Raw genomic sequence first — 11594 nt, forward strand, 5'->3', positions numbered from 1 at the left:
TGTGACACTCAGCAAAACACAGAGCAGCATTTCTGCTTATTCATGGGTGCAAGGGCGCCACCTGTCCTCTGCTGCCAGACATAGCATCCACATCCTTGTTTTCAATAGCAGGAAACCTGCATCAGTTCAAGATAAATGGTGCTTTCAGTATTTACACTTCACAATATGTGGTTATGCACTAGTTATGGCTGACACCACTGTAGTGTATTTATTATAAATCGCATTTGTCAAGAAAATTTAGTAGGGCTTTATCTTTTTAAAGTGGGAGATGTAAATATATAACCATGCATGCATAATGCAACATGGGAAGTGCTGCCAGCCACAAAGGCTCAGCATGTTTTTTTAATTTGGTAATATATACAATGAGCCAGCTGTGTAGACGAGTCCAATGCTGTATCTTTGACGTGACTTACAGACTTAAAATGGGAACTAATTGCTTCCCATATTTTTTCATATAAAGATTTTGGATACTTTTTTAAAATTCATTTTTTGGCCATATTTCTGATGTTAATTTCCCTAGTAGCTACAATTTGACATCTGTGCAAAATAAATGGTTCCGCATGCTCTAATACTTTTCAGTGAAAGAGAGAGCAGAGGGATTGTTTTTCACTTTCCATGTACAGTTTTATGATGTTCTATATTTGATGTAGACGTTCATTTTCATACTGCTCATTTAAAATTATGGTGTTAAAGCATACCTTTATTTTTCTAAAGTTCAAGCTTCATAGCTGTTGCTTGGTGGGTTGAGCAGCACGCTGGCATGGCTAGCACGCTGTTAGCCAGTGGTGTTGAAGACAAAAGTGAAAATAAAGCTATGCAGGGTTGTACTGAGTATGTGGTGGAGGTAAATAAAGGGCTACTAATCTGAACTCAACAGGCCAAATTTTGGGACAGGTGTCTGTATAGGACAGGCCTTTAATTCCTTTACACAAAACTGTCGCTCAGCAAACTTCGGGAAATATGATCAAATTGTTCATTTAAACCAGAATGAATATTAGTTGTTTAAAAATTTACGGCACCCGGCATACCAACACAACACCACATTATCCTGTTAAAACAATATTCATAACTTGGATTAATTTTTTATTAAAAACACTTTTGATTCTTTTGATCAGTTGACCCTTACAGACAAAAATATATATATAAATAACTTAACAGGTAATCAAGGAATGGACACATATTCTGACTTAGTGACAGCTTCAGAAGAAGGGAGTCACTACTTCATTTTTCATCATGCTGGTAAATTTGAATAAATTATGGTCTCCTCTGGTGCTTATGGTTTTTTAACGATGCGTAGCATCTCCATATTGACAAAACATTTACATTTGTATGTGCGATCTATACACTATACAGCTAACTAACATTAGCTCAAGTGGGTAGTTAACAATCCAGTTTTATAAATCCAGAGAACTTCTGTAAAAATGAACTGCTTGGAAACCAGACCAAATGGGACCAGGCTTTTAACTGAAGTTTTAAGGTACATGTAAGTGGCTTTCCACTGTCACTTACTGCAGGTGCATGTTGGTGCAATTAATTGACGCGAGCCAGGCTTGGCTCTCACAAAACAATGTCCATACATTTCCCATTGTTTTGCACCATTTATTGCTTCCACAATTTAAGTGCATTAGGTAGCCTATTATTTAATACTGCTCCTATCTGCAGACACATCAGCAGTCAAAAAACTGTTTGCTTCTACTCATGCACGCCTGGTCTCATTAACCTGGCTGTATAAATGCACTCCCGCAGGAAGTTGCCACAGTGCCACCCACAGTACAAAAATGTTTTGCAACAAAAAATAAATAAACACTTTCAGGAGCAAATTTAACAGTGAGCAGATAATGTCTTAGAGGCTTTTCCACTCTGACCAGAATACAGCTCTCTGAAATAACAATTTCTATGGTCATATTTAAAGATATTGAACAATGTGCAAAATATTGTCAAGCAGCAGCTTCAGTACAAAAAAATCTGTGTCAGACTTCTATCTTAAAACAATATGGATGGAACCCTGCTGCTGAGGCACTGATAAAACTTCAGATTGTGAGACAGGAGATGACTTAACCTGCTTCTTCAATAGCTTCCACTCTAGTGCGCAATTATAAAAAAAAATGCACATGTAATGAAAGCGAGCAGAAGACTGGCTGAATGTGTAAAAACTGAGACATATTGTTGAATTTCCACATGATTTTTCTGAGGCTATTGCAGGCTGTTCATCATTTGTTTTGTAAATGGATGAACTTGCGGACTTCTATATATTAAAGAAAAGGGAAAAATTTGAAAGGGGCCCACTTGAGATCCATGTGGCTCATGAAGTAAAATGAGTTTGACCCCTGTCTAAATGCATTACTGATCTCTTACACAGACATTACACTGATCACAAAGCAAATAGGAAAAATAGGCAACTTTTAAAGTCACTCTCTGGATATTTGCTTTATTCCATACAAGTCAGTTTAACTGATTTATTTTCACCCATTATCCAAAAACAGAGCTTTCATTGTGTCACTGTCACCGTCATACCAGAGAGAAGACCTGTCAGAGTGTGAGGTCCTATTAGTCTCAAAGTCAGTCCTGTGCTCAGCAGCAAGATAGACGACAAGGAGCTTTGACTGTTAACTCACACTGGGTAACAAACACTTATATTCAAAAGTTCTATCTCATGTGTTACATCTTTGTCCGTAGTACCATTCAGGACGATGACAGTTAATGTATGGTGTATCAATTCTATGTCATGAAAGTGTTTTTAATGCAAATATCCAAGGAAACTGTGACATTTTGGTTTGGGCCAGAACATAAGATCCATGTCTAGCAGTTCACTTTGCTTTGTGTCCATCTGACACTTCCTGCTATAGATATTTGTAATCGCAGTAGCATAACCCACATTGTGATAAATTGTGGTTACACAAGTGTGGTCAAGGTTTTTTGTTTGATGCTCTCCACCAACTGTTTTTGTCCTCTTTAACCCTGCCCCGGCAGCCAGGAGAACAGTCGATCTTACAGCAAACACATGCAATAAAAGCAGATATGAGCAGGGTGAAAAGTTTAACTGCTCTCAGAGGCCTGTTAAACGTAATCAGTTATGGTACTGTCAAGTGAGTTATGGTGTTGATAGTGAAGGCGATGCTGCATTATCTGTCTTATAATTGATAATTATTAAATGGTCTGTGTAATACATCTTGAAAAGGACAGGATGTGAGCGGGTCCATTTATTGGCTTTTCATAAAACAATATCACTGTCATAACACGCACTTGTTGTACAAGCTGTTACATTATTACCAGAAAGGTTGTGAAATGCAATGACAGTAGTCTGTGTAATGTTGGTTTAGCAAGTAAATAAAGATGAAAAAATACATCCATGTACACAGTTTTTGTACTTTTTAAAAGTCACAATTATTGACATACATCTACAGCACTAATCTATACCTTCAGCCGGTATTTTCCTTATGATCCTATTCAGTAAGTTCTCTAATACCCTCCAGCTAACCCCGATTTACGAGCCCAAATTAAGATAGGGGGAGGTTGTCAGAAAGTCAAACAGATGAACAGTTTATGGCGGCGCTGTATCTTATCTCTGACAATGAAGTGTGGTGTCATGAAAAAATCTAAATGCTCTCCTGCACAGTAACACAGCACAAATACAGCTGTCTACCAAGAAGCATACCACAGTGTCTTTAAGCCTACACTTGTATGAATGTATCACAAGGTCCTTCATTACAAAGAAAGTCAACTGCTTTCAGTAGCCAGCCAGGATATCAATTTTAATATCAAATTTATTGGTACATTTTTTTTTTTTTTTTTAAAAAGTTCATTTTTATTCCAGTATATTTCAGTATATACAACACATTTTGAAATTAAAGCCAACTTATCAATTGTATGGCTTACAAATTACAGTCTACTGTAGTATTTTGAGTGGCTAGAAACTCAAAATTTTAACACAGCAGTGTCATTATTGTTGAGGTATACCGAAGGTGCTATCTGTCTGTCCACAGCGGGTCAAAATACAGAGTCCTGTGATCTGGGGAATGTGTGCTGGTCAGCAAGGCGGGTGTTGGTGTGGCTCTGAGGAATAGCTGTGATTGGAGGGGTTTAGGTAAACAGCATGGCAGCCAGCACACCGCCTGCAGCGGGGGCTCCTGTAAGAGCTGAGAGAGCACACACTGATCAGACGTCATCTCACAGAAGAAACAAAGGAGTCACTGATTTAACCAGTATTATATTATGCATGCTTAAATCAAATTTCCAGTATCAAATCATAGTATTGTATTTGAAAAGATTGTCACTTGAGTCTTGATGCAAAATAGAAAAAACTTTCTTATACACACTTGTTGATGACTAGTGTTTGTTGCTGCTAATATATATATATCCATTATTACTGTATTATAACTGTTCTTTTAATTATTTATATGTCAATTGACTTTTATTTAACTGTATTTTACTTGTTACATTTTTTTTTATCATTTTACTCCATTCCTCTTTTAATACTGTAACTGCTGTTAAATTGTCAACTTTTTTGTTTTTTTTAAAAGCACTCTGAGCTGCATTTTGAGTATGACAGATGCTATGTGAGACTATATTTGGAGATGGACAAATATATGGTGCATTAAAACAAGTAATTCTTATATCATATGTACTGTTCTGTTGTAAAATACATAATCTCTGGTTACCTCATAGTAAAGCCGGGGATCATGGCTGGCTGGCTGTACGTCCTGTCTGGCCATCAGTTCTATATCCTTCAGTGTTTCTGCCTTCCTCCATTTGGCTCTGCGGTTCTGAAACCAAATCTGAAGCACAAACAATACATGTGAATGAATGTAACTAGAATAACACAATATATATAATTTTTTGTCATAATGCCTTATGTAAGCAGCTGTCTGAAGACCGGCAGTATTGTTCCACTGATGACTATTTAATCAGTCTATACTGTTTGAGAACATTATCTGAATGGTCAGTAACCCCAGTTTGACTTATTGACAAATTAAAAACAAATGTCAGCAATAATCAGATGCAAAATAAATCCATATGTGTGGTAACAATTTGCTGATTTGACCAAACTTTATAATAAAATGCATAAAATTATGATACAGGTTTGACAAAGAAATCAAAATTGCTGCTATGCTCCTGAGACCCTGTGTTCTCATATGAGGACATCTCATGTTGGGTTTACTTGACCTTATACTTCAATCTACTTGGACACTTTTCTGTGCCATCGAGTGGTAGTACTGTATGAGCACAATACACTAATCCATGTAAAAACAAGATGGTGCCAAGTCAGTCAACACAAAAATGGACAAGGTCCAAAACCTGATCACATTTATGGTTGAAACTTGTTTATTTATGATTAATAATGTTTGTAGTTTGATAAGGCAACAAATTTGATCAATTATAGCAACAGTAACAGCTTAGAAACTGTTAGTTAGGAAGTATTCATTTGAAGACATTGGGACTTTATTGTTGTACCGTTTGAGGACACTGGGACTGAATTATCATTGACAATGTTTAGTTTTTTTTTAAAAAACTTATCGGGTCCTTATCGGATCCTGAACAGCTCAGAGGAATTAAAAATTCATAGGAGGCTCTCAAGAGGCTATTGTGCGGATATGAATGTCATCAGAGTAATGTAACATCATAAAATATTGCCTCATTTTAATCTACTTAATATTGCAACATTTAAACAAATAAATCATTGATGTATTATTTCATGCTGCTGTGATTATTCTTTGGAAAAATCAAAAGAACAAAAACTGTCACTAACACCAGTATGTATGCTTGCTAATTTCTAAAGACTGGCAAAGACTAAGACAGTGAAAGTCCAACAAATGCACTATGTGAGGAGCTGTAGAGCTGTAAGGATCAACTGATTAGTTGTCAACTATTAAATTAATCGAAAACTAATCTCATAATCACTTAACCACTTTGAGTCATTTTTTAAAGAAAGAAAAAAAGTCAAATTCTCTGATTCCAGCTTCTTAAATGTGAGTATTTCCTCATGTCTTTACTCCTCTATGACATTTAACTGAACATATTTGGGTGTAGATAAAACAAGACATTTGAAGGCTTTGGAAAACACTGATTAACTTATTTTTTTACACAATTTTCTGACATTTTATAGACCAATCAAGTAACTTATCAACAATAAAAAGAATGGGCCTACCTGTATTCGGCCCTCAGTGAGGTGCAGGCGGGAGGCTAACTGCTCTCTGCTGTTGACGTCTGGGTAGTGAGTCAGCTGGAAGACTTTCTCCAGCTCCTGCACCTGAAACGGTGTGAAAGTGACCCTTGTTTGCCTCTTTTTCCTCTGACCTGTGGACACATTATTGTCACTGACATCTTCCTCATCAGCATCATTTAAACATGGAACCACAAGCTTCTACTTCCTGGTATTTTATTAATAATAATACTCACTCATGCAGTTTGTGCTGGCTTTGGGAGATTCTTCAAGTAGTCTGTTTTGTGGAGCGTCTATATTGGAGAGAGAAATCCAACATTGGCAGGAATATTTTATTGTAATCATGTTTTAATCATCAAATATGATGTAGCAACTCCTGCTTAAAAAGAAAATAACACTAAAAGAATAGTAAAAAAAAAAAAGAGTGATAAAACCCACCTGTACATGAGAGCTGGTTCGATATCCTGGTGTTCTCCTTGATAACAGACCAGTTACGATGAGCTCTCTTCTCTTTCCTGACACATGTGGGCCTCCTCAGGATTTCTTCAATCGAATGGGATAATTCTTTTGTCTGAGATTCCATTTCCTGCTCCACGCAGGGCTCTTTCTCCGTATCTCCTCTATTCCACGTTCCCAGAAGTTTATCCCCTGCCATCAGCTGCCTCTGTAAACTACAGACTTTATTCCCCAGCATTCAGGGGCTCAAATTATCCTCTCATGAACACCTCTCAGGCTCTGGAAGCTGTTGTCAGCCTGCGTTTGACCTGCATCACATGGTCATTATCAGGGAGGAGTGACTGGCAGCATGTACCTGCATACTTCTAGGAAAAGCTTCCTCTATCAGTGTCCCTAGAGAACTTTTAATTCAAGGCGTGCTCATTGTAAATATGTAAACGTGATATTATCATTGGCCCTTATCACTCTTTAACACACATCATTTAATAGAACTGACTTGTTAAATTTACTCTGAGGTTTACCTGCCTTCAGTGTAACCAGCATAAAAACCAAATCTTGCATTGTAGGCCCAAACACTGACTAAATCTCTGTGAGTCTGTAGTTTGATTCACACCTGCATAATATTCAACTATAAAACATATTTAAACTGTTGCTTCTCTTTCTTATCACCACATTTATTGGAAGGTTAATCTTTATCATCTTGGCCTCACTATGCCCTCTCGCACTCTAGTTCACCTTTCAGACACACTGGGAACTCAAGCTGGTGGTGACTCCTTGTGGTGTGTGAGGGATCATGTCCTGTAGGTAGGTATGTCTCCATCTAGTGGTGCTGAGTCTTCAGTACATTCATCTTTGATTCTGTGATCTTCTTGTGCATTAAACCAAAGATCAGGTGATATTAACAGACCTTTCTTCATGGGAGACATTTTGATATTTCATAATAGGAAAGCACAAATGTCTTTGATATCATACATGGTGGCTGCATTCCAGTTAGAGGAGGTCCTGGATTACCTGGATAGCTTTTCTTGCTATGACACAGTAAGTCCAAATGTCTGCTGTGAGGAAGGCCTATAGAGTGGTTATGTAAGATATTTTTTAACATGATAAACCAAATCAACCTGAGAATAAAGGATTAGCTTGAAGCAGCTGATAGAGAATGCGATCTTTACCGGCTGTGACAGTGAACAGTGGATCCCAACAAAAGCTGAGTTTGAAGATGGGTGTGGTCCGAGCAACAGTGCTGGAAGTAGGAGAGAACCTAGAACCGGGTTGCCTTCAGAACTGCCTTAATTCTTTGTGGCATATATTCAACAAGGTGCTGGAAACAGTACTCAGAGATTTAGGTCCATATTGACATGATAACATCACGCAGTTGCTGCAGATTTGTCGGCTGCACATCCATGATGCAAATCTCCCGTTCCACCACATCCCAAAGGTGCTCTATTGGATTGAGATCTGGTGACTGTGGAGGCCATTGGAGTACAGTGAACTCACTGTCATGTTCAAGAAACCAGTGATGCTCGGTTTGAACTTCTTGTCTTAACCATGTCTACATGCCTAAATGTATTGAGTTGCTGCCATGTGATTGGCTGATTAGCCATTTGCATTATGAGCAGCTGAACAGCTGTACCTAATAAAGCAGTGTATATATTATGGTAGCAGAAGTGAACTAATAAAGAGTGAAACAATCAAGTTGTCTTTCTTGTTATTTAATAAAGGGTTCCATTTTAAAGGTCAGAGCTCTGACTCCTGGAGTGTCCTCCGTATGTCCGACAAAGAACTACAGATGCAGTTGCATAATGAAGTTAAAACATGGAGGAGGGAGAGTAGGGAGGTCTCTGGCTTACTAGTAAGTTTAATGAGAACAGGAACAAAGCAGGTCTCTCATACACAGATGAGATGTGTTCAAGGACACAGATCAGTTCAGGTCAGGATAAAACTTACAGAGTACTCTTAAAACAGCAGGGTATTACATGTCTATATGGTAATGATACTTTTTGTTCCTGCATATATAAGCTTCCAAGGTTAGTGTGTATACACGGATACACACAACCTTAAAGACACACTCCAGAAATTCTGCATTGCACCTCATTAAAGTTAATGGTCAGGCAGAGACTGTAGGTCCTTATACAGGTCAAGCTAAAAATGCAGGACAGGATACTTCCTGTGACATGACCAATAGAATTTTTTGTCTTCTCAATGCCTTTGTCTTTGAACGTGGTGCCCCCAGTTGTAATGTGGCCTTTCTGTTAAAATTAAGCCTTGTCCGAACCCACACTGAGATAACCCTCATGACATCATCAGGATAATCTTCCCCTGGACTTAAGAAAACACATCCAGAGCGAGGCTGAGTATATATCCTCCATGCTGGGTAAGCTGACCTTGTAAAATCAGTGAGTGCACCTTCAATATATAAATATCACACACATATGTGCACACGTGTGACGTTATACAAATGATGCAACTTAACAGTAATGACATGTAAAATACACGTCCAAATGCTAGGTTAATCTTTCTAGTACACTTAGTTTTTGATTTTCACTCTCAGCATGTGGGTGGTGGTGTTATCTTCCTCTCCTGTCACTCATGAGTCACAGAATGTGTAGTCATATGGTGGACCTGTTATCCTACAGTGGATCAAACATATTTTATGGATAAAGTATTTGCTTTTGTGGAAACAAATTTCAAGCGTATTGTAAGTGATTATTCAAATGCAACCAAAGCTTCTTTCTTTGTAAAATTAGCATGGTCACGGGATGCAGTGAGACACTGGATCAGAGGAAACCACAATCTGAGAGCCAAAACATTTTGACTCAGGCAGTTTTTATCCAGAGAGGATAAATAACTTCATTGTTTTGCTGTTATTCTGCATTTTTTCTGGTGCTGTTTCAGTGATACAGTTTTATTTCTACCAAATTTTACAGCCTCATAAAACCTGATCTGCCCCTGATGATGCAACATACCAGTCGAGAATAGAGAATAAACTCTGGTGTTGAATATCTCCTGACAGGAGCAAGATACTCCTCCAGCTAAATGATTCCCCTGAGGTCAAACCGATTCTTTATGCCATCCTGATTCATTATAGAAATCTTTGTTGCCGTCTAATTTGCTCAGTAAAACTATAGCAGAATCTTCTCTTGTCTCCTCCAAAGCACAATGTATCCTTCCATAATGAGAGTCTGAGAAGTTTCCTGTTATTATATTATGCTATACAGCAAAGTACACATCTTGTTAAAATAAAATGAGTTGGTATTTTGTAATCCTGGTTAAATATCTTGTTACAATGAAAATAAAAATGTCTTTTCTGATGCACACTGAAATCTCTTTACGTCATAAAGATGTCTTCAGCACAAAAAATAATGGTTTAAATGCTCTAATGTTCCAAATATTACAATTACCAACCTATTGTGTCATTTAGGTATGAGAGAGTGTTGATTATAACATCGACCAGAGAATCAAGGTCTCACATTATGGAGCTGAAACCTAATTCTGAGTAGGAAAAAAATGGCCTTTTAGATAGCTTTTGGTTCACATTTGAATTTCACATTAGACCTTAAATTGAAAACAATATTGATTACACATGCAACACATTATTCTGTAAAAGATCCTCTGTCCTCTCAGTGATAGACTGGACGCTGCCTCTCCCCCAATTTGATTACAGGGAAGTCTCTCAGACACACATTTAAAAAGTTCACTGTCCCTGTGGCCTAATGTGGTCATGTGCCTCTGAGTTAGAGCTTGACGCAAAACTCAGATGTGACCGTGATCATGTCAGCAACAATAAGTCGAGGCTCAAGCTTCACTAAAGCGACTATGCTTTGGTGACTGGACACACGGGTGACAACAGTGGCTCTGCTGCTTATAACTCCCAGTTCAACCAGCAGCAGCTGTGAGGCTAAAATTATACCATGGCACACATTTAACATACACAGTTCAGCCTTTATGAAGTGTCAGTCCCAGGTCTTCACTACCTGACATGTGATGGATCCTCGTACAGTATAATGCACGCAATGTCATGTGCACACCGAGCAGAAGACCTCATGATGTCTCGGCGCTGCTTCTCTCTGTGCTTTGCATGTGAACTCAATTTACTTCAACTGTTCTATTTGGGGCATTTTGTCAAGCTCACTTTCCTTCTTACTGAACATCCACAACAGTGAGGACAAAAGCGTCCTCATAAAATTCTGTGACTTAAAACTACTTTTTGAGCATTAAATAACCTAACGTTGGAGATAATTATCAGCTCCGTTGTCCTGCTGTATGAAGGTCGTCTGCAGGTTATAGACTTGCAGCAGTGCTAGCAGCATTGCTGAAAGGATGGCCACGTCGGTTAGTTCGATATTGGTCCACTTTGGGTCGAGATGGGTTGCCATGACAGTTTGTGCAGACATTTGTTCCCTAGTTATTGAAGCCTACTGACTCTTGTGATCCCGTTACTTGTTAGAGCCACCATGAGGTTAACATTTGCATTTATGAGTAAAAGCTTTTGACAACAATTTGCAATGACACATTATACAAACATTCGTGAATGTAATAACTTTGATTATTTTTTTAATTTAAACCACTACCAGATTTAAAATTTGATTTGTTCTGTAGGCTGCTTGGGTTAATGACTACTTTTGATATGACTACTACAAATACAGCCTGAACTGCATTTGTTTTTAGCGCTAAATGTTAGCATGCTGCTACATGTAACTAAGACAGTGAGCATAGTAAACACTATATCCACTTTACATTAGCATGTTAGCATTGGCATTGTGTGAGTATGTTAGCATGCTGACGTTAGCATTTAGAGCTGCTGGAGTGGCAGTAGACCTTGGATACTTGCCTTGCTTTGCCCAGGGGTACATTTGCAAAATGACAGATGCCAGTTATAAACAAACAGTAATCATACTTATCAGTATATATAATAAATGAGTGGCCTGAAATGCCCAAACTCTCGGGGTGACTGAGTCCTGAAATCATGACTTAGAGGGAC

At 38.1% G+C, this 11594-nt stretch overlaps 1 protein-coding gene across 1 annotated transcript; it reads right to left on the reverse strand.

Moving 5' to 3' along the window:
- Positions 1-3729: 3729 nt before the first annotated feature.
- Positions 3730-6924, reverse strand: LOC125887606 (intestine-specific homeobox-like). Its single transcript, XM_049574570.1, has 5 exons — positions 6599-6924; positions 6397-6453; positions 6146-6294; positions 4659-4775; positions 3730-4136 (listed from the first exon to the last, which is right to left on the reverse strand). Exons 1-5 carry the CDS (start codon positions 6852-6854, stop codon positions 3966-3968), a joined length of 750 nt encoding a protein of 249 aa, XP_049430527.1. The 5' UTR covers positions 6855-6924; the 3' UTR covers positions 3730-3965.
- Between the last annotated feature and the right edge of the window lie 4670 nt (positions 6925-11594).

Source organism: Epinephelus fuscoguttatus, linkage group LG4 (genome assembly GCF_011397635.1).
Source record: "Epinephelus fuscoguttatus linkage group LG4, E.fuscoguttatus.final_Chr_v1".
NCBI classification, from domain to species: domain Eukaryota; kingdom Metazoa; phylum Chordata; class Actinopteri; order Perciformes; family Serranidae; genus Epinephelus; species Epinephelus fuscoguttatus.